At 41.5% G+C, this 23,371-nt stretch overlaps 1 protein-coding gene and 1 long non-coding RNA gene across 2 annotated transcripts in view; one reads left to right on the top strand and one right to left on the bottom strand.

The window, feature by feature from the left end:
- Positions 1-476: 476 nt before the first annotated feature.
- F2R (coagulation factor II thrombin receptor) lies at positions 477-8,619 on the top strand. Its single transcript, XM_050328763.1, has 2 exons — positions 477-679; positions 7,177-8,619. The coding sequence occupies exons 1-2, from the start codon at positions 547-549 to the stop codon at positions 8,373-8,375; spliced, it is 1,332 nt and encodes a 443-aa protein (XP_050184720.1). The 5' UTR covers positions 477-546; the 3' UTR covers positions 8,376-8,619.
- LOC126646970 (uncharacterized) overlaps positions 2,470-23,371 on the bottom strand; it is a 29,364-nt gene continuing 8,462 nt past the window's right edge. Inside the window, exons 3-5 of the long non-coding RNA XR_007630481.1 lie at positions 9,835-10,006; positions 7,368-7,463; positions 2,470-3,620 (exon numbers count right to left, since the gene is read on the bottom strand). This is a non-coding gene — a long non-coding RNA (uncharacterized LOC126646970). The remainder of the gene's footprint in view (positions 3,621-7,367; positions 7,464-9,834; positions 10,007-23,371) is intronic.

The raw sequence follows: 23,371 nt of genomic DNA, 5'->3' as shown, positions 1-23,371 counted from the left end.
ATCTTGGGGTAGCACACAGGTCTGCAGAGCAGGGTAATGTATCGCTTTTGGGTTGTCCTGTGTTTGTAGAGTAGACAGTTTACTGAACTCATGCAATACAAGCAAGCTTCACCATCATCTCCTTTATACAAAGTGGATCAGTATTAAGAGGCTTTTTGGAAGTAATGTATTTCAGCTGGCCTCGGAACTGCTCCTATGAGGCACTTGGCCTGCGCAAATTTGGCAGGCTAAGTTTAGCATAATTCCTCGGGCACAACCCTTTGTTCCTCACCTCCTGACCCCTCACTCGGCCCGAGCCTACGACCGCTTCCCGTTTCCCAGCTGGGCGCGGGGGCTGCTGGCTGGCCTGTGTGTGCTGTGGGAGTGGCCGCTGCCCTTCCTTCCCCTCCCCTCCCGGTACCGCCGAGACCCAGCTCTCCCCCCGCCACCGGCGCGCCCCCCGCTCCCCGCACAGGGGTGGCCCTTCGGCAGCCCCAGCCTTCCAGACGCGGCGGTCGCCTGCCCCGCGCTGCTTGCACGGACGGAGGGACGGAGGGAGCTCCGACCATGGGGTCCCGGGCGCTACTCTGTGCCGCGGCGCTGCTGTGCTGCCCGCTCTCGCCGCCCGCCGGTGCGGCCGCTGAGTCGCGGCCGGAGCTCGGGAGGGGCGGGCCCGAGAGGGGCGCCGCGCCCCTGCCAGGTGAGTGCGCTGGGCAGCGGGGCCGAGCGCGGATCGCGGGAGTTCGGCGGGGCCGGGGGCCGGGGTGGGGGGTGGTGTGTGTATAAAAAAAGTGCCTCAGTATCGTGTGCCCGCACGTAGCCGGGTCACGGTGCTCCCACTTTGGGGTTTTCATGCGAGTTAGAGCCGAGTAGTCTTGGTGGTTGTGAAGAGCGACAGTAGGTTTGTGGACGTGGTAGCGGCGGGGTGCGCTGCTGGTGGTGGTGAAGGGTGGCTTCGAGTTTCGCCGAAGCGAAGGAGGTGGCCAGGCTATAGCAAGTGGTGATGGAAAGAAGTGACTTGGCTGGTCAGACGTGTTGGTGGACCGCCTTAAAAAACTGGTATTGCCTTTTACTAGCAAGTACAGAAGGCGGAATACCAGCTGAATTTGTAGGGAGCACAAACTTTGGAAGACCTGCCAGCACAAAACATTTCAGAATATCCACCCCAAGCAGATGACTTTCAGGCTTATTCAATTAGAAATAGCACTAATAGCAACGTTAGTGCCCTAACTGAGGAGACCATGGATCCGTCCAGCTCAGAGCTTGTTAGACAATGCAGTTGCCGACGGAAGGAAGGTAGGAGAAGATACGCAGGCACGCAACCCTCCCAGATTATGGTAGAGGTACAACAGTACCAACGATTACGTATTTAGAGATTAGCAGAGGTTTGTTTTTTTCTGTGACATTCAGTTTAACATTTCTTTCAATCAGCTAGTGATGATAGTACTGCTGTACTGTATCCCATAAGGTGCCTGCTGTGACGCCTCTGTTCAGGCCCTATGTACAGAAAAGGGCTGATTAGGTGAGCAAGTAAGGGGAAATCTCAGTGTGGTGTACTTTGACTACTGAACTGAAGACTGAAAGGGGACAGACCTAGTGTTTGTAATTATGCTGAGAGGGAAGTATCAAAGGGGGAAAATAATTTTTGCTAAACAACTTTTTGTCACAAGGATGAGTGGTAATGAAGAGATCACAATCGTGTTCATATGGGAATTCTAAGGAAAATGTCCTTAAAAAAAGCAGGGGTTCGTGTAAAGGACAAACTATACATGTTACTGCTAGAAAAAAGATTGCACTGTTGGGTGCTACTCGTACAGTTTATGGGGACATTCAAACTTGTTTTCCTGCCTTTAGCAATTACAGTTTTCATTAAAGAGCACTCTAAATTACAGTACTTATTTGCTACTTCCTGTGAAAATAATAGCTACTGTATTGTGTTGTTAGGAAAAGAAAAATTCAAAACAAGTTACTTCATGCACAACAGAATTCACAAAGTCTGACCATCTGAATATATCTTCTGCTCTCCTTGTCACTCCCATGTAACTATATGATTTGCCCATTGTCCCAGATATCCTTCCTTGTTCTTACCACAGTGTAATTAATGCCCATCGCCCAGGCACTGTTGTATCCCTAAATCAGCTCTGCCCTTGGATCTGCAGCTTCTCCTATGCTTTGTCACTGTCCATTAGTATCCACAGTTACCACATTATGGACGAGTGCTGATTCTGTCCTGTGGGCAGGTGAAAAAGAAATAGTTTGGCATGGGATTGGTTTTAAATGCTTGCAGATTATCTGACCAGATGTTGCTGAGGTGGCTGACCAAGGTGTGAACTTGCCCAGATGAACTTCTCTGCACTGGGACACTGACAGCCAGAATAGAGAGATATCTTTGCTTGAAGCCAGCACGTGTAGTTAAAGAGATGGAGAAAGAAAACAAAAAAGGAGTAGACACTTGGTTGCAAGCAATACTTCAGGAAGATGTATTCTAATGGTTACTAATTAGCCTATAATACATTAAAAAAATTCTGTATAAATGGAGATGTGGACTGTTGAAGATTTTCTTAAAGACAATTCAATGTTTATTTTTATAAAAGCAAGTAACTGTCATCCCTGCTACAAGGTTGTGTCTTACCTTGTTTATTAACACATCTGGCATGCACTTCACAGTTTGCCTTCAAGTACCTCATTTATGGGCCACTGAGAAATTTACATTCTAGATGCTTATCAATTCAGATTATACAAAGAGGTGATAAGAGAAACCGAGTTTTTGTAATAAGCCAGCACCAGCGGTGTGGGTGCAGCTGTCACCAGTAATGCCCAGAAATTAGTATTAATTGTCAAGGAGCACATAGGGAACATATTTAATTGCTTCTCTAGGAGCCTATTCTTTAGTCTCCCACATCACAAAGATATCCCTTGGGATATGAGGGCTGCTGTTCTGTAACGTCCTGTGCAGATTTCTGGGTCTACAGAAATATTTTTAAATTTTCTTCTTGAGCTCAAGAGTGCTTTTTAAGATTGGCTGAGGCTGTTGAATTTTTTGCTCTCTAATTCTCGTCTCACAGAACAGTATGCCCCTTGCATATGAACACAGGCATGAAAAGAAATTCTAAAATAGCTCTCTATTAAAAAAAATAGCAGTAAGTATAAAGTATAAAAAAATGCAGAGTAAGCAGAATATGATTATGCTGATTGTGAGACAAACAGTTTGTAGTACTTGATGGAAAACAGCACAGTATAAATTAGACAATCCCAAACTTACTGAGCTTTCTACATCGTTTCTCTATGTCCTCATTAGAGAACTGGTGCAAAAACCAGTCAGTAAAGGAAAACTTCAGGCAGTTTGAGTATTGTACTCATTCTATGTAATTTTTGGCTTTTGAAATCCTTATTGGAAGCAAAGAAAAACACTATATGTGTATCATTCAGTGTCCTTACTACACAGCACTAGGATAAAACCTTCGTGCTTCATCCTGCTATTTCTTTGTCCATAGTTTATTAGTCCTCTTCTTTCATGCCTTCTTAAATTTTGCAGGTATTTTGACAGAGCTGTTAACTGTCGTATCAGCAGTGAGAGTACTATTATTCATAAAACCAGAAATCCACCAGTTTAACTTCTTCCAAAAGGACTGGATGACAACCTAGCAAAAAGAAGATGACCCTTTTAACAGTTGTTATTATTATACAAGCTTTGCCTCTCTTTTCTTAAGAGATTATTTGGATTATTAAAAACTACTTAAACTGAAATATGTTTTAGACAAATTATATGTGTAACTTTTAAATGGCTAGAAAGGACCATTTCACAGTTTGTGGTATAGCTGTAGCTATCTAAGAGCAGTTACACAATCTTTCCTTTAGAGCTGCTGTATCGGCTGTCTTGTACAGACCCAGCTTAAAGGTAATGCCTGTTTCCTATTACTGACATTTTTGTTTATTATGAAGGTTAATGAAGATCCTTTGAAATAATATGACATCATTTCATCCTCTTCCGTTCTGTGTATAAATCTCTTATCATTGGCTTTTTCAAATAAACACTGACTCAAAAGGAATACAAAACCTCAGGGCAGCAACTGTCTTCTGTTCAGAAAGTATGGAGTGCAGTATTTTTTCTAGAATTACATAGATACTGTGTCATACAAACAGCTTTCTAAAGAAAGAACTGTTATGTGGCTATCAAGCTTTTAAATTATAATTAAATTTCATCAAGAAGGTTTAAATCGCCACTCTCTATATCAAAGAGTGGCACAAAAATAGCAAGTTGGAGGTCTCATTACATTTTGCCATAGAGTTGGCTTTCAGATAGTACCTCTTGTCATCCAAGTTTGAGTCAGGGACATGGACTGAGTACAGGGGACAGCATGGAGGCATTGTTGACAGCATGAAGGTTGAATTCAACTCTGAACTTAGAAAGTCCTTACTTCTACAAAGAACAGGTAGTTTTCACCAAGTTAGACTTTTAACTGAAATTATTTTTAAAATTTTTTGTTCTTGTTTATTGTAATAGGATTCTATATTTAGAAATTTTTTGTATAATGGAGTAATGCATACTCTAAATCCTCTCATCTAAAAAAGCTGTAAACAAGAGGGCTCCAAGAATTCAGGATATAATTAAATTTATTAGCAATGTTCAATTAACTGTAAGCAATCATAACTTTTTTTTTTTGCATATTTTCATATTGTTCTAAGTTTGGAGATACTGATGAGAAATGGGTCAAGTTACTACTAATCACTGCATTAAGTGTTTTAATTTCCCTCATTAAGGATGAGTGGCTCTGACTGACTTGCTTGCTGGTCCTCAAATCTATGACCCTGCAGCACTGCTGGCTCAGGTCCTTCAAAGTTCAGAGATACTGGGATGAGAGGGGTACTTGTGCCCCAGTTATCACATCATGGAGAGGTAATCTGGACAATACAGTTCCTATCTCCCTCACACATTTACCCTCCTTCTCATAAAGTTGTTTATATTTGTGTTCTCAAAAACATGCCTTCCTCAGATGAAACCATGTCACCTCTTCATTTGGTTTTCCATGCTGTTTTTCAGTGGTGAAGAAATCAAGAAGGACAGGTAGACCTTTGGGGGACTAGGCTCATCATTGTCTTTCAGAAATTTTCTGGTTTAGAAATACATATTCACAGTATTCAAAGTCTTGAATTCATAAAACTTAAATATACTGGAGATACAATACGTACCGTTCAAGATTTTTCATCACATTTACTGACACCTTTGCAGTGGAAACAAGCTTCTGGCTATAAGAAGCTAGGGGTTTTTTTTCATTCAAGTATAGTTATAATCCTCCCAAAAGAGATGAAGACTAATGGTGTCAGTTGTGACATATTTCTATTCCTTTAATCATTAAGTTCATAAAATCTGCTCACTCCTTGATGTCAGCCACAGGCTGAAGTGTCAGATAGAACTTGTGCCACACCTGAACTGCTAAGCTAGGAGCTGACTCTGAGCCACCGACCTGCTTGGACTAAACTTGAAAGTAAGGTTAAAGATTAGGGATCTATCGTTTTACCTATTGTTAGTGTTCTCTTTAAAACAGCAGAATCAACCCTATCAATATGTTTAGTGCCCTTTTGTGCAAACACTGAATCTCACATACTTCTGTATGTTTCTGTTTCCAACTAAATCGTTCCTACTGCAATCTACAAGCTCCCAGGCTGAAATTCTCATCCAGCATCTTTTTTTCTGACTGTTGCATTCTAGTCACTTTGCATACGAAAACCATTATCTCAAACACTTCCCTTCTTTTGTTCCCTCTGCCCCTAGAACGCTGCTGTGACACAGCATGATACATAAAGCACAACAACTTCAAAAAAGGTCACCAACTTTCCCTACCACTCCTCTGATCTCTCCTCACATTCACGTCTGAATTTCACTAAAATTAGTGCTGGGTAGGGCCCTTCTTGCATAGCCTTTATACAAAGGGAGTTAATTGCCTGCTTAAAACTGCAGACACTCCTCTCTTTGCCATCTGCATCCTTCACATGCTTTTGTTCTCACCTGCATTTAAAAAATGGTTTGAATTACTGTAGAACAAATAATTGTGTCTAACTAGCAGCATCTTACACAGGTGAATCATGCCCATGTACTTTCAGTTCACAGATCTGAGCTAACACACTCTCATTTTTATTTTAATTCTCTAGGATAGAAAATGATCAGCTGCACAGCTAATTAGAGGAATTATTAAAGTAGTAGTGACTTTCTACGGTCTGCCCACAATATGTTTGAATTATCCTATGCCTAACTAGATTAAGCCAAAACTGAAAATGACAGTCTGACAAAGTAATTCTCCATGAAAACAACTTTGCTGAAATAATGCCTAAATAGCTTTTTAGATTGTCTGGGTTAGTTTGGGTTTTTTTTGGTACGTAAATCAACGCATACTACACATTCAACACTATCATGCCAAATTCTTGACTCTTTAGATTTAAAAAACAGAGATACCGTGTCCTGACTTGGTCACAGCCACCAAACCATGCTGCAGAAGAACCTGCTGTAAAGGGAACACTCAGAAGTGCCCCAAGGGTACACCAGACACGTGCTGTTCTGCATGCTATGAGACAGAATAAATAGAACTGGGAAAGTGTTTCAATGCTGCCTGTCTGTTACAAGGAAAAGGCTGATCCGTGTCTACCTTGAAAACTGCATGTAGACTTCTCCATCTGTCTTGATGGGGGCCTTCAGGTTGAGTAAGATGTCTCCAGAGCACAAATATTTCAATAACATGATGCTTCACTAGCACTTTTATTTTTTGTTATTTTGGTAATGAGTACTTCTGACAGGAATTTCGTGTATGAATACTAGTATTTATCTCAGCATCTCATTTCTTAAAAAATGTGTGAAGGGTGCAGCAAAATCAGTTAAAGGGTGGCAAATTTCCTGTTGTGTCTGTGTTGAAGTAGCCCAAAGAAAGCAAAGATTAGATTGGGTACTTAAGCACAAGCTAGGATCACTCATAGCAGCTTCCAAGCTAAAAGATGGGAGACAAAGGAGGACATCTTACCCAAATTTGTAGCAGGAGCTAAAACAAAAAGGCTGCTCTGTGGGCAGCCTGCACTTTGAATCAGAAATTAACCTTATTATTTTGTGTTGCTAATGTAATCTTAGCTTTCTTTTTTGAAAGATGTTTTCACTTCCCCATACCATCTAAATATTTGCTTATTAATCTTAATATTGTCTTATTTTTTCAGCCTTTCCAAATAACAGCAGCATAGCACGTGTCAGAAGTTTTGCACTCTTTTCTTCTGTCAGTCACTCTGATGACCTTATACCTATTGAAGGTGATACAGACAATGACTTGGAAGTTGGATCAGGAGCCACCAATCAGACTGGATTATTCCCACGTGAACAACGAATGGTGTCCGTTCAAACATATAGATACCTCACTAGTCCATGGCTGACCCGTTTTGTTCCTTCAGTTTACACCTTCGTGCTTGTGCTGAGTCTCCCTCTGAACATCACAGCAATACTTGTGTTTCTGAAAAAAATGAAAATTGAAAAGCCAGCTGTAATTTACATGCTGAATTTGGCCCTGGCAGATGTCCTGTTTGTGAGCGTGCTTCCTTTCAAAATTGCTTATCACTTCTCTGGAAATGACTGGGTTTTTGGACCTCAGATGTGCCGTTTCATCACTGCTGCCTTCTATTGTAACATGTACTGCTCAGTAATGCTTATGACAAGCATAAGCTTCGATCGCTTCTTAGCAGTGGTGTATCCCATGCGGTCTCTTGGGTGGCGCACATTAACACGTGCCTCTCTGATTTGTTTCATCATATGGCTTGTAGCAATAAGCGGGGTTATACCTTTCCTCATCAGAGAGCAAACAGTGGAAATACCCAGGTTAAATATAACTACTTGCCACGATGTGCTAAGAGCATCTGAACTTCATGGCTATTACCTCCACTTCTTCTCCATCTTCTCTTCTGTGTTTTTCATAGTGCCATTTATCATTTCTACTGTCTGTTACGTGTGTATCATTCGATGTCTTAGTTCTTCTACCATTGTTGCAAAGCAAAATAAGAAGACACGCGCATTGCTCTTGTGTGTTGCTGTTTTTTCTGGTTTTGTTATTTGCTTTGGACCAACAAATGTCCTCCTATTAATTCATTATATCCATTTTTCTTATGACAACAGCTTAGAGTATCTCTACTTTGCCTATCTACTCAGTGTTTGTATCAGTAGTGTTAGCTGTTGCATTGACCCCTTTATTTACTACTATGCTTCTTCTCAGTATCAGAGGCAATTTTTCAGTCTCTTCAATTGTAAAAAGACTTTTGATCCTAACAGTAGTAACAGCAGTGGCCAGTTGATGTCTACCACTAGTAGAAGGGCTACGTTGTCTACTAATGTGAATAACAGTGTTTACAGGAAATTACTAGCAATGCATTGAGATAATGTATCTTATACATGTTTAGTTTTTACACAATTTCAGACAAAAAAAACACTTGTGTTATATCCCAGACATGCAAAACCGTAGACCATGATGTTGTATGATACATAGTGCTGTATTCATTATACTAATTCACAATTCAAATTAAAACTCTGTGTGTATACATATAGTATATGTAAATAGGTTCACATAAAGGGGATAATAGTTGTTGAATGTTTTTCAAATAAACTTCTTTTTAGACAAATCCTTTGCATTTTAGTTCCGTTTATTGTAGAGGTTTTATGAAATCCCATTTTAGTATTCTGAGCTGTTATCTGTCAGGTTGAATAAATTCTTACGTATGGAATCACTCCATCTATCCAGTAGTTCCTGAAAAAGAAGTGAAAATATCTCTCCAGACTTTTTTTTTCCCCTCTATTTGGCATTACTTCTGAAATTATCTGTAAACTTACTTTCTTTGCATTATTTTGAATCTCAAACTGTTTATTTTACATTTTTATACATTCTACTTCAAAACAGTCTGTATGGTTTTCGGAATGTGAGCAAAACCAAAAACCAGCTATTGCTGATTGTGCAATGTGTGTCAAGGGAGATAATTCTCAGCAGCTGGAACTAGCTTGTCTTTTGGTGTTCCTACCATTAGTGTATGCTAGGCATCTTGGCTAGGAATGTAGTATTTTAGACAATTTCACAAAAAAATTATGACATTTTATTCCTCAATAAATCAAAGACTCTCCAGAAAATACAGTGAAAAAGCTTTATTCATCATCTTGAAAACATGCTGTTGTGCACATGGTTAATCGTCATGCACATGTTTAGGACTTGGAAATATCCTTTATCCTTGCCAGCTTGGATGTTTTCATACTTTACACCTTGTCCATGTCTACTGAAATTGCTGTATGGCTAACCAATAGCTAACTTCATTCTGTGTAGCAGTCTTTTACTACAAGGAACACTAAAGCCAAGTAACAGGAATTCACTCTTAGAAACAAGCATGTAGGTATTAGGACTGTATATGAAAACGGAAATCAAACTGAGTAGGAATTTGCTTAATATAGGATGTGGCATAGAAATCTGCCAAGTACAGCAGTGGATAAAAGCTATCTTCAGGCCAGCACAATTAATAAACCTAATTCAGTGTGACAGCGAGACACTTCTTTCTAACCATGATCTCCTGTTGGTTGTGTCTATTCCTTAATGGATTTAGGCATAATTAAGTATTGCATTACTAGAGTTTTCTTTAGATTTTTGTTCTCAAACTTTTACCACTTTTTAAGTATGTGAGTGCTAGAAATATATGTATATGCAGTTTGTAAGCCTAAAGCCCCACAAATGAGGCATACTTAGTTACATTCTCATTTTGTTTAATATCATATTAGGGGTGGGCTGGCTTTTCAGCAAAATCCAAATGCATCTTGAAACTATGAACATCCACTTTGTGCTGGCAGAAAAAAATTACCTCTGTGCTTCCTGTAGTTACAGGCGGAGGGGCTGCTTTTTAGTCCAGGTTCAGAGGAAGGCCATGAAGATGATCAGAGAGCTGGAGCATCTCTCCTGTGAGGACAGGCTAAAAGAGTTGAGACTGTTCAGCCTGGAGTAGGCTCTGAGGTGACATTGCAGCCTTTCAGTACCTAACAGGGGTTGATAAGAAAAACGGAGACTTCTTAGCAGGATCTGCAGTGATAGAACATGGGGTAATGGCTTTAAACTGAAAGACAGTAAATTTAGATTAGATTTAGAAAGAAACTGACTGTGTGGTTGGTGAGGAACTGGAACAAGTTGCCTGGAGAAATTGTGGATGCTTCATCCCTGGAAATGTTCAAGCCAAGGTTGGATGAGGCTTTGAGCAACTTGGTCTAGCAGAAGGTGTCTCTGCCCATGGAGGGGAGTTAAAACTAGAAGGTCTTTAAGGTCCCTTCCAACCCAAACCATTCTGGGAATCGATTCTATAAGCTGCTGAGCGTAGTCATGCAGCAAAGCACAATGTGATGGCCTTTTGTGGAAACTGAACCAGAAAAATACTGCAAATTAGACTGACATGCTTAAACTAACAGGAAAACGTAACCATATCTTTATGCTTAATGCACCTGTGCACTGCTAGCTGGGAAAGAAAATTAACAGTTTGTTTCACAGGGAAGGAGTTAACATCTGACCAAAAGAAATGAAAATTGTTGATGTATATGCTGTTTCACCCATACCTTCTGCACCTCAGTCTTTCTTTTTTTTCTCCATCAGTTTGGAGTTAAGGTGCATAATTTTCTATATGAAGCAAGCTAACAGCCTTGTGCTAGATAACATTTGATAACAAGGAGGTGGCAGGCCCTAAACGTGCATAAGGAAGCTTGCTAATAATGTTCCAGTTATGCCAACTGCATGTTGTGGCAATATGGGCTAGGGAAAATTTGTAATCAGCATCTTTCTGTTGCCAAAACACCTCATATGGCATCTGTCACTGGTATAACTTATTTCACCTGGCAAGGTTTACTTAATTTAGCATGCCAAGGATTTTGCAGGGATTAGTACCTTATCACTAGAGGCATTTTGTCAGTTAATGCCGAGTGTGCACCTGCCTTACAACTTTGTCTGACTGCAGACAAAGTACAGTCTCCTGGCTCTAATTCCCTATTTAGATCAATCTCAGCCAGAAATGTGAGCATGGCTGCAAAGTGTGTTCATAATGCTTTGAACCAGGTAAACTGCATCAGGCCTACTTTAGATGGAATCCAGAAACTGACAAAAAGTATAAGCCAGACAGTAGATCACCAGTTACAGCTTCATACTAGAGGTCTCCAAGACCTGGGGGAAGAGCCTAATGTTGTGGGTGCAATAATTAAGTAAATTCCTTGATAAGGTCTTTTTTTTTTTTTTTTTTGATCATTTTCACCTTTTTTGATCTGATCACGGTTTCATCCTGCAAGATGCTGAGCAAATTTAAAAACATTAACCTCTCACTTGTTTAAAATTAATGACCAATATAAGTGATTTCTCATTATATTTTGCATTTTGCAAGTGCTATAGAAATAGTTTAGTGATTGCTAATACAGCTGGAGAAGGAAAATTAATAACGTGCTGTAATCCAACAATGCTAGAGAGCATTAAAATGAATAGATATGACTGTTGTAATTTGACTTGTTGGGGAGGAGACCATTAGGAACTGGATCTGAGTGTCATGCTGAACTGTGAAATACTGATTAGCCCACTATATAATTATGTGGATTTGGAAACATAGAAAAGTATTGGAATTTCATTGGAAAAGTAGGTGACTTTATTTTAAGTAGAACCTGTGAAAAGGGTCAGTAAAGTTTTGGGGAATAATTTTTCTTACATTTGTGCTACAGAATGCAATAAATTTATTAAGTTCAAAAATTAGGTCAACTAGCATAACTGGAATAATTGGTTAGCATGAATGCTATGCCTAAAGCAGTATGCACTGAGAACTCAGTCCCAGATGAGGAAGAACAGAGAGAAGGAGAGAGAAAACTCTGCTACCGAAACTTCTACATTGTTTTATCTGCCTGTTCAAGTGCTTATAAGTCTCCCTCTTTTGGAATACTTCCAAGAATATTTTTCTTGCAAGCTTTTCCCATAGGTCACAAAAGGAATAAGCCTGTATATCAGTGCCACTTATAGGATTTCTTTCAATTTATTTTCACTTTTTTTTTGTCTCCACTTTTCCTGACTCTAAGAGGCATAAGCAATCCTATTCAGCAAAGAATATAATATATCTAGTTATTTATCACAGCTTTAATCACCAAGGAAATGAAAAATATGTTGAAGATTTCTGATTTTGTCATTCAAACACAAGCTAGGAGGTATGAAAATAGAATACTACTCCCATCACTGAGAATTATATTTACAGCAGCTCTAAAATTCAGCTTATATCTCTTACTTTGCTTTAACATTTTTTCCTATTATTTGAATATTATCTTTGGTAAAATTTTTTGTAAGGAGGGACTTAATGCATTTCCCTCACTAGATGGAACATATATGTAAATTTGCTGAGCTATATGGACATTTTTCATTAAATTTAAGTATTTCTAACTCTTTCATATCTCTGCATCAGAGATACTGAGTTTTATTCCTGAGAATTCTTTCAAAATTACATTTCAAATGTTAAAACTGCTTAAGAGGCATGCTTGCCTAAAAGTATATTATCTTTTGTTTGGCCAACTGATACATTGTGGTGTGGAAAAAAAAGACAGTATTTTGTGTACTTCAGACCATTCTGGATAGCTTTCCAGGTTTTTATGTTCTTATTTTATTTTCTAAACAGAAGTCACTAATGCACTGATGTTCAATGAAAGCAGTGAAAATACTTCCTAACTTGAAAATCAGTCATCAAGAGTTACTGCTATTTTGAGCAAAATATTTTATCTTTGCTTGATCACAGTAACTCCTGTTTATACTCTAATGAAACAAGATATTTTAGTTTTTAACTTCCTTACCCCCCTTTCCAGTGTAGCACATAAAAACTAAACTGAGAAAAGAACAGCTTCAAGAAGAAGCCACTTCTCCATTCAGTGCTCTTTTTTTGCATTGTGGGCAAACTAAGGTCTGTAAAAGCATTGCCCAGAAGATGAGGGTTACAGTTCTCTTTTGAATATATGGGAAACTCTGCAAGTATATTAACACTATCTTCTTTTAAACTTTTGCATGCTTAGCCAGGTGGTCGAGGGAGTGAGGTGCCTGTAGCAGCTGGATAGGGATACTGGAATCTAAATACGATTTTAGATTTTCTCCAATTGTCATGATTTTCAAAACCATTAAAGAAAGGCCAATCCATTCTTGCAAAACTGTGAGATGTTACTCAGCAGAGCAAGCAGACAAATTGCAGCTACACTGAGTGCTTCATGTACCCAGCCCAGCACCTGCCCAAGCTCAGGCTGGGGACAAGCAGCTCCCAGGACCCTGGGGACAGCTGCGGCAGTAGCAGATGCCTCTGCGGCTTGGCTGTCCTGGCCCTCATGGCCCTTCAATCACCTACCTGCCAAGTCTCATGAGCACAGCTGCACACCCAAACTGAGGAGGAGCAGGAGAGCCAGGCAGAATGAAGGCAGCCTCCACCTTGCTCCATCACCAAGGCTGAGGCTCTCAGCTACAGCCTGGGCTCACATGCAGCTGCGTACAAGCTCTGGAGTGTGCAGCAAGCAAGGCTGTGCCTCATGTTTTTCCAGTGCTCAGGAGCCTGCCCAGTCTCTGACCCCAGGGTCAGCCATGCCTGAAAGTGCTTGGGGCCAGGCAGAGCCTCTAGCATATGCATCACAAGGACTTTTGCTGCCCCTGTTAATAGGAAGGTGCCAGCCTTGCCTGTGCCACAAACCAGGCACGGCTCTTGAGATTTAGCCACTTGTGATGAGAGAGAACAGGATTTAGCTTAAAGAGTCAGCTAATGGGCTTCTCCTGCCTAAAATTTTGTAGGTTTGCCTATGTGAGTGACCTTGGATATGCTGATTTAGGAGTTTCCATTGACTGAAGAATAACCTCTCTTGGTCATGGTGCCAAAGAAAAGCAATTAGCTGCCTCAGCTGCCTCCAGCTTTCCTTCATCACTTCCCTCTCCTGCATGAGCAATGTACAAACAGCCCAGATTTATTCTGCTTCTAACAGGGGAGGAGTAGGAGGGAGGAAAGCCCTATGTGAGAAGAGTGGGACCATAGAGCTGGGGTTGGCATTACCCTTGAGTTAGTGAACTGGAACAGCCTGTCCACTAGCCTGGGACTTGCAGGCATGTGGCATTCCAGAGCAATCATACAAAATGCTGCTAATGCACAAGGTACAGTCACTCTGAAGTGTATGCAAGATGGGAACCCACCCTGATGACCCCCTGCACTGCATGTATACATTTATATGTTAGTCACTTATTAGAGATTTATTTTAATCCATTGCTATCACTGTAACAGCAGCACTATCAAGTAGGCATTTCCTGTTTTTCTTTCTTATGTACAGAAAGCAGATGTTTTCCGAGCCATGAAACCAGAGTTGATCATTTTTCATAATGACACTGGTAACAACAGCCAGTCCCACAGACTAAAACCAGGGCTTGTCTAGCAAATCACAAGTTACAGCCTGCAGCAATGAGACTGCATGCAACAAAAGCAAGAAATTTTCAAGGATGATCTTTCAATATAATTCAATGGTAACAAATTTTACATAGAAAAACACCTGAAGCTCATTTTATAATCAAAATTGATAGAGCAATCTAAGTCAGAAGGGACCTACAAGGATCACTGAGTACAACTCTTAAGCTAATGGCCCATACAGGAATTGAACCCACAACCTCAGTGTTATTAGGACATGATCTGTGAACTCTCCTCAATTGCAATACCATGTGTGAGGGTCCTTGCAAGTGGTGGTAGATTCTCAAAGTCATTGAACAAATGTTTTGGGACAAGAGTAGAGACAAATATCATTACTGTCCTTTCTGTAAGAGGCTGGAGAGTTTTTTACTCTCACTTGTATTGGACAAGCACCTATATACTACAATTGTAACATGTTTCAGCTGAAGCATAGTAAGAAGCTTTATTTGTGCTATGCCCAGGGCAGCCCTTGTTTTCACATAAAGTACCTTTCCTGCTTACTCTAAAACCCTAATAAGTGTAGCAAGCAGTTCATCTAGAAAGGTACCATGATGGTGAAGAAAGATATTCAGGTGTCCTCCCCACCACCACCACTTTTCCTCTGATGTCCAATGTTGTTTGTCCTAAGATAAGAACACCAGGTGGGTATTGCAGAAAGAGCTGGATGCTCGCATAATTATTGAATTCCAGAGATGGGGAGAGGAGATGTTTTCAACTGACTTGCACATCAGCCTGCATAAGGGTGTAAAGTGCTGATGGAGACTGGGTCAGCTGGGCAAACTCGTCTCCCAGTGTTACAGGCAGCTTCTGGGTGAACCCCTCCCTGTTGGGGCAACTTTAATGTAGAAGTTGTAATGTTGTTTAAAGTGAACATGCTTCCGAAATGGCGTTGTAACTCTGTGTAAACCTTTCTCCTTCCCAAGATTCCTCACTCTTACCTGTATCTTTGGAATGTCCTGAGAGATAACTGAAAGCTCATCTATTGGTTGTTAACTCCTTCTTGTAATTGGTTGGTTTGTAAGACGTCCTGGACTCCCACTGGTTACACTGTAATCCCCCCAAGAGGTATTTAAACAGTGACCAGAACAATAAAACTCTCTCTCTGCCTGCTCTCTCTGCTTGCTGCTTCTGTCCTGGTCTCTCTGAGAGCCATGAGGCACTGTGCAGGGGATGGGGGGAGGGGAGTGGGAGAGCACGCTCCCTCCCGGAGCAAGGGGTAAAAGGAAAAGCCTCTTGCCTGGGGTTTCCCCTCCCTATCTGCCTTCAAAGTTCGTCACCTCCCCTGGCAGGGACGCCTGTACAGAACACTCACTTTTGGAGGGTAAGTAAAAAGCACAACCATACAGACATAAAATCCTTAACTAGCTACATAGGCGCTTTGTTGCTTTGTAACTGAGAATTCTGCAAGGCCAAAGATACTAAACCTGTACATTTCTAGGCCAACCTGCATGTATTATAGCTCTTTAGACATCAACTATTGACCAGTCTGAGAGTAAGTCACCCTAGCTGAAACTCCTAGACTTCTATGAGAAGTTTAGAAAGCAAAGAAGTCTCACTGAAGCTTTTGACTTAACAGAAGTGACAATGACCTGATTGTCATTTATTGCAATAGATTATAGTATAGAGTGGTTATTTAGATACTTCACAGGCAATATTATTGCATTAGCAATAATTCTAGTCATAATCATCCACATAATCACTATGCTCTATGTCTCATGCCTAGCTGAGAGTCTTCTCTCAACAACTCAGTGACAGGTACAAATGATGAAGTTGGGTGTTTCCTGTGGCAATTCTGTTCATTGCACTAAAAATGTTCATTGCACAGAGATTGAAGGTATTAGATAAAGAACAGCTTTTAAACACGTGCTGAAGTGCAGCTTTTGTAGGTTACTCAGTTGGCACCACAGATGGACTCTCCTCCTATCTAAAGGCACAGTTGCCTGTCCCCAAATCAGAGCTCAGCTTAGTGCTCTGCACATATCTCAAAGTCCCTTCCTAGTCAGGGTGAAAGGAAAAACAGCAAGTATACATCTGCTGATGGGGGAGGTTTAATTATTTAGTACATTCCCACTAACGTTTCTGGAAGCAATCAAAATGCCTGAACTGCAGAGGACAGCCCTTAGGTGTCCTGTCCACAAGAGGAGCCTCTCTTTAACTGCCACCACACACTGGTCATAGGGACCTCCCTAGTTAGCCAGGACTAGTGGTAAATGATGCAAAGTGGCTTTGTGAGCTCTTCTACCAGTTCCCTCAGTACCCTTGTGTCATGGGTTTCTGTGGCTGGATTTTGGTAGCTGGGGGGGGAAGGTGGTGTTAAGGGATGGTTTCAGTTAGAAGCTGCTAGAAGCTTCCTCTGTCCTATGGAACCAATGCCAGCCGACTCCAGGACAGACTTCCTGTCGCTGGCCAAGGCTGAGACACTTAGGAGTGATAGTAACGCCTTTGTGACAACATATTTAAGGATAGAGGAGCATTGCGCGGAAGAAATTCCAGCCAGGGAAGAGTGGAGTGAGAACATGGGATAACAATATAGACATTAAGGTCAGTGCAGAAGGAGGGGGAGGAGGGACTCCATGGGAGCAGGGGAAGGACTCAGAGCTCTTGCAGCCCATGGAGGACCATCAGGGTACAGGGACCCACCTGCAGCCCATGGAGGAGCCCATGCTGGAGAAGGTAGATGGATGAAGGAGGCTGTGACCCCGTGGGAGGCTCAGGATGGAGCAGGGTTCTGCAGGAGACCTGTGGCCCACAGAGAGGGAAACCCATGCTGGAGCAAATTTTTCTTGGGTAGGACTTGTAGACCCTGTGGGGGATCCATGTTGGTACAGTTCATTCGTGAAGGACTGCACCCCACGGAAGAGTGACCCACGGGACAACAGCTAGGGAAGAACTGTTGCCCAAGGAGGCTAATCACATTGGAGAGGTCCATCAAGCACTGTCTCCCATGGGAGGGACCCCACAGGAGCAGGGGAAGGACTCCTCTCCCTGAGCAGCAGCAGAAACAACTGACCACAACCCCCATTCCCCATCCCCCTGCACCACTAGGGGTGGGTAGAGGAGGGAGAACATGGAAGGAAGGAGGGGTGAAGGGAAGGTGTTTGTAAGACTGTTTTATCTCTCACTCTTTGGCTCTTATCCTGTTAGTAATAAATTTAAGTACTGTTCCCAGTTTGAGTCTCTTTTGCCTTTGAAGGTAATCAGTAAGTGACCTCTCCCAGCTCCTATCTCTATCATGAATCCTTTAGCTGTTTTCTTCTTTTTTTCCCTCTCTCCTCTGTCCAGTTGCAGAGGGAGAGTGAGAGAGTGACTTTTAGTTGGTCCCTGGATTCTCGCCAGGGTCAACCTTGGGTGAACCCCATCTGGCCCCATAGACCTGTGTGTGTCTAGATGGTATAGCAGGTTACTGACCATTTCCCCTCAGCTTATGGGGGCTTCATTCTGAAGCACAGAAGGCATTAAGGTCCTCAGACTTTTTCTCATCCCTTGTCAGTATGTCTGGCCCCACATCCCCTACAGGATGGAGATTCTCCTTACATGACTTTTTGGTGTGAATGTATTTATAAAAACACTTTCTATTGTCTTTTATGGCAGTAGACAAATTAAGTTCCAGTTGGACTTTGGTCCTTTCAATTTTCTCTCTGCATATCCTCATAGAACCTTTATGGTCCTCTTGAGTTGCCTGCCCTTCTTCCAAAGGTTATAAACTCTTATTTTTTTCCTGAGTTCAGTCAGGATGGTCTTCTTTCCCACCAGTCCCTCTTTCAGCTCATGTTGTTTTGTATTTGATTGCTGAAAATCACCAGGAGATAACAGATGGTGCCCATGGGCACAGGCTTACTAGGTGAACTGAGAGACGTTCAGTTCCCTTCTTTTAGCATTGTTCAGTGGGAAAGGGATCCTATATCCTGTGGAAGGGCAGATATGGCATAGTATTATCTGACTCATTTTACTGTAACAGGAATACGTACACATGGGTGGGGAAACAGAAAACACAAAAGAGAAAGCCACAGGCAGCAATGTGTATCCCTGGAGCCTTCCACGCAGTGAACTCTTGTGACAACAGCTCAGTGTTGACATGAGCACATAATGTCATTCCTCCAGGCTACCTCCTCATTTCTTCACTTCTGTCCGGGCTTTTCCTTAAAAGTAAGTGAGGCGAATGTATATTTTGATAACACCTAGAAAACTCCAGCCAAAACACTGCACCTACTGAGTAAGCTACCATGCAATCCTTGCCCTGAAAAGCTTATAATTACCATCCAAGAGGTTTTATTATGAGGAGTATAATGGTCTATCTATTCTTTAATGTTTATATCAATGTTATGTTAATGTTAATTTATGTTTAATGTTCTTTTCTTAAATTTTTATTGCTGAACTTAGTTACATCAGAATCCAGTTTTTGTTTAAAATAAAAAAAGTCCTGGATTTCCCAGAAGAAGTAAATATCCTTTAAAAATGTACCTTGTATATACTCTAATGGCTCAAGGTAGAAACAATAAATAAAAAACTGATGCTAATTACTTGCAAGGTAGTATGAACCTGGGTGGCAGCTGTCAACACCTTCTTCTTAAGTCAACTACAGACATGCCGTTGCTACTGTCTAGTTTTCAACAAATGTGTGTTTTTTCCAATCGCATGGTATGTGGTAGTGTTTTGGGAACTAAAGAGAGAGGCTCAAGAAAAGGGTAAATACGTACTAGTTGAAATGAATGGCAAGCATTATTTTACAGCTCCACAACCAAGCACTCTTAGAAAGACTTGTCCTGTCTGACCCTTCATGTTTTTATTTCACATTTTTTAAGATTTTGTGGTGTTAGGTCACATCCTGCCAGGCCACTGTAAATAAACAGGATGCAAAATGTTCAAACATTACTGTACCTTTTAACTTGGTGATAGGAGCTCTGTCTTAGGATGAAGAGATACCTGAGCTGAAATCCCCTTTACACATTGACCCTAGATCTTCACAGTCCTCAAAGTAATGGGTAAAAAAGGGGTAAAAGAGTTCCTCTTCCTTCTCTTTCTCTGTAGATCTTCTTTTGGGGACAAGAGGGTTGAGAGCAAGGAATAACTATGTTTTGCCACATACAATGGCAAAGCAGAAACAGGATCTGGATTAGGCACCTGATGTCTCTTAGGAATGGAGCAGGCTGCACCTTCACCCTCAGCAGTTTCTGCCTGAGCCCTGAGGCACCAAGGGTGCCAGCTCAGTGCCTGCAGGAATAATACTACAAAGCATACTCCTGCTGTTTTGAGTTTTATTTTTCATCTTTGCAGTCATAGGGCAGTAATTTGTCAGGCTCTTACAGAGCAGAGACAGCAGGACATGTTCTCCCCCGGTTCCACTGGTATGAATCATCTTGACATCTCTTCTGCAAGAGGATACTTATAACTCCCAATAAGGCCATAGGAAGCTGGTTTGCTCCAGCAGGGACAGCCTGCACCTGCAGTTCATCCACAGGTCCAAGCTTGCTGGGGCAGCCTCCTGCTGCTCATGCCCACTGCTGGAGGCTGGCAGGAACAAGACTGCTCTCTCAGCAGGAAGTCAGAAGCCAGACACCAAGAATTTTAGCTCTTTGGAATAGGTCTTTACCTAAATCACCTAATTACTTTTCATAAATCCTTCAGATCTTCATACAATACTTCACTGTATACTCCTGTGACCGGTGCTGAGTATTTAATTACATATTTTAAATGTAATTTATCTCTATAAGTAGATGTAACTTAATCATATTTCAGTTATTTTCATGTGTAGACCACAATATGCATGCTGTAAAAAAACAAGTGATCTTTCACCAGGTCAGAAAAGATAATACAGTAATGACTCCAGCCTAGAAAAACCAGATCAACCAGCTTTTCTGCTAAAGCCTAGACAAGCCTAAGCACAGTGGGGAGAATAAAATCCAACATTTTCTTTGTTTCAAATCCCCAGAACCACAGACTGGCAGATAGGTAGAAAAACATTGTGCTTCGTTTTGCAGAAAATGCACGGTAATAAGGATTTTGTTGAAGCTGTCACTGTCAAGTGATATGTTGAATTAAATATGGGGAATTAACCTTTGCAGCCCTAGGAATATACTTTTCTCTGAGCAAACAGTTGTGAAACATTTAGGCTTCCTTAATTCTCATGCCCATGGTCCTTGTTAATTTGCCATTTGTATTAGCAATGATAGCTAATACACCAAGTAACTGTAACAACCACACAGAATTTTTACAGATTTCAAATCAAAGTACTGCTGCTCTGGCACTTCAGCGTTTTATACTATTTTGCAAAAGACGTTTCTTGACCATTAGAAGACTATACAGAGGTAAGATCATAGGCTTTACTTGGACTTAGCAAGGAAGCTGGTGGGTGTTGAGTTCATGACCAAGCCTGAGGAAACTTCCCCCAGCTATGAGGGAAACTGGCAGGAGATGTCCAGCCTCACCCTGCTGCAGAAATGTTCAGCTGTGAGGGAGGAAGAAAAAGGGGAAACAGCTCCTCACTCAGCAAGTGCCAGAATCATGAGCTCAGATGCCTTAAGCGCAGCAGAAATAGTGCCAAGCAATAGCACAAGAAGCAATGAGCAGAAACCTGGTGCACAGGAAGTTCCACCTAAATATGAGGAAGAACTTCTTTACTGTGCAGGTGACCACTGAACTGGAACAGACTGCCCAGAGAGGTTGTGGAGTCTCCCTCACTGGAGATATTCAAGAACCATCTGGACACAATCCTGTGCCATGTGCTCTGGGATGACCCTGTTTCAAGAGGGAGGTTGTACCTGATGACCCACTGTGGTCCTCTCCCAACCTGACCCATTCTGTGACTCCATGAGAAAGAAGGTCCCAGGAGGAACCATGTCTGCAGAAGACAAGCCCAGGCTTGCAGTGGATACTGAACTAGGACATGTGCAGGGGTGTGAAGCCTCTGTAAGAGGGAATTGGAAACAACTGGCCATCAAAAAAAGTGGTGAAGGACAGGTTCTCCCTGAATGTTGTTATGCCTGCATCTTGGGATGAAGTATCTCACTTCATGGAACAGTCACCTAGCCACTAAAGAAGTGAAAATTGCCTGGGACTAGTGCAGTTCAGCACAACTGGGGTAAGCACTACTGTCAGAAGGAACTATTTCACCCCTTAAGAAGGAGTTAACTGCTTGCTCCTTGCATTAGGAGATGATTAACAATCCAAGTTCTACTTCCACACTGTGCATATGCCAGAAAGACACTGGTTTGGGTTTTAGGCAGAAAGAGGGTAATACCTTGGAGTTTTGATGTTTCAAAAAGGTTTCCTGATTTCAAGCCTTGCAGTAATAGCCCCACATTTGCAGTGGGCTCTGGTACTGCTGCACTGTGCTCAGGATGTTGGGGTACAGTATTGTGTGGAATCACTTCCCCCTGGAAGTGATTCCCCCTTCCTTTGCCACCCCAAAGGAAGTATGGGCCCAAACAGGAACAATGTTGCATCTAGACGTTGCAGTGAAGTTCCTACATGGCACTGTTGCAAGGCAGACAGAAGCACTGTTTTCTGTCCTTGCCATCCTCTAACAGTCTTTCATTTTCACCTCTTAAATGATAAAAGTGGCTGCTGTGCACATGCACCAAATAACTTGCAAATCCCAACAACTCTACTTACTTTGCTTCTAAACATGCATGGATTAAGCATTTTCATAATCTAGATCATGACACTGCTACTTATCTGGAGTTTAAATGTTTAACAAATTTCAGCTAAGTACAAGAAAAAGTATTTTTCTAAATGTGAATAATAACTATGGCAATGTTGTTCATTAAAGTTAAAAATAAATTAATCCAATTGGAAATTAAATAATTAAATCACAAATAGTTATTTTACAAAACCTGAATTCTCTCCTCAAAATATAATGATGAAATAATAAAATTATTTTTGGTCATAACATTAGATATTTTTTTAATATGGCAATAGTCTTTAATTTTGGGCCAATTAACAGTATTGAATATGATAAAGTGTTTGTGGGTTTCCCCTGATCATGCAGACACTGAGAGGTGGGGTGAGACACTGGGAGGGGATGAGGGTGTATGCTGCCACACTGAGTAAACACTGTGAGAACAGACACGATGGCTGTGTGGAAAGCCTGTGACTCAGCACAGCTGGCTGGATCTCCTCACATCCTTCTTAGTATGGGGTGTTTCCAAATAATTTTCTGGAGTCCTGGCCAACTGAGATGTTTTTCCATTAAGCTTATTTCTTTGCGGACACTGTGCTCTGCTTCTAGATAGACCCCAATCCTACTGATAAAAAAATTAAAGAAATAGTTCCAATCTCTGCGTTTTTTAACAAATAACCCCTAAGTAGGACAAAATCAGTCCCCTTCCCCTAACACAGATTTCTTTTCTCCTTCAGCCTTTCTAATATGGCCATCCCCAAGCCACAGCTAACAATATCTGTTCTCAATTAAGGTATGTCACAAGGTAGCATGGATGGTCCTGCCCTATCCTTCCATGGATAACTTCTTAATGCAGGGTGCTCTGCAAAGGCAGTTTAAGCAGTGCCAGCACCTCTCTGAAATTGTGAGCTTTACTGCAGTCCACTGTAGTGGGTGCTCACCCAGCTGAACCCACAGATCCTGTCAAGACATAACAGTTATTTTCCCTGGAGTGGCTCCAGGAGTCCTCTCTGTCAGCAAAGTGTGCCTTTGCCAAACAGGCAGAACGAAACACAGAGAAGCACTGTAGGACATCAGAGTGGAACCTAAATGACTTCCATAATTCCACATGGCCATATTAAAGTTCAACCTATATCTCAGAAGAGCCTGAGAACTGGGGCAAATGACCACACTCCTCAGAGGAAGACCCACTCAGCTGGATATCAGCCACAACAATCACCATATGCAGTAGCAGGTGCTCAGAAAGAAAAAGAACATAAATGGAATTTCCCCAACTACTCTCTCACTCAAATACTACATTCT

This window comes from Myiozetetes cayanensis, unplaced genomic scaffold, assembly GCF_022539395.1.
Source record: "Myiozetetes cayanensis isolate MyiCay16 unplaced genomic scaffold, myiCay2020 scf4, whole genome shotgun sequence".
In the NCBI taxonomy this organism is placed as follows: domain Eukaryota; kingdom Metazoa; phylum Chordata; class Aves; order Passeriformes; family Tyrannidae; genus Myiozetetes; species Myiozetetes cayanensis.
Note: the sequence above shows the minus strand (reverse complement) of the source record. Positions and strands in the feature narration are given on the sequence as shown.

Bases quoted from the DNA above. Each gene is read 5' to 3' on its own strand.
- F2R (XM_050328763.1), top strand. From the start codon at position 547: ATGGGGTCCCGGGCGCTACTCTGTGCCGCGGCGCTGCTGTGCTGCCCG. The intron at 680-7,176 runs GTGAGTGCGCTG...TTATTTTTTCAG, and splicing joins GGGCGCCGCGCCCCTGCCAG to CCTTTCCAAATAACAGCAGC.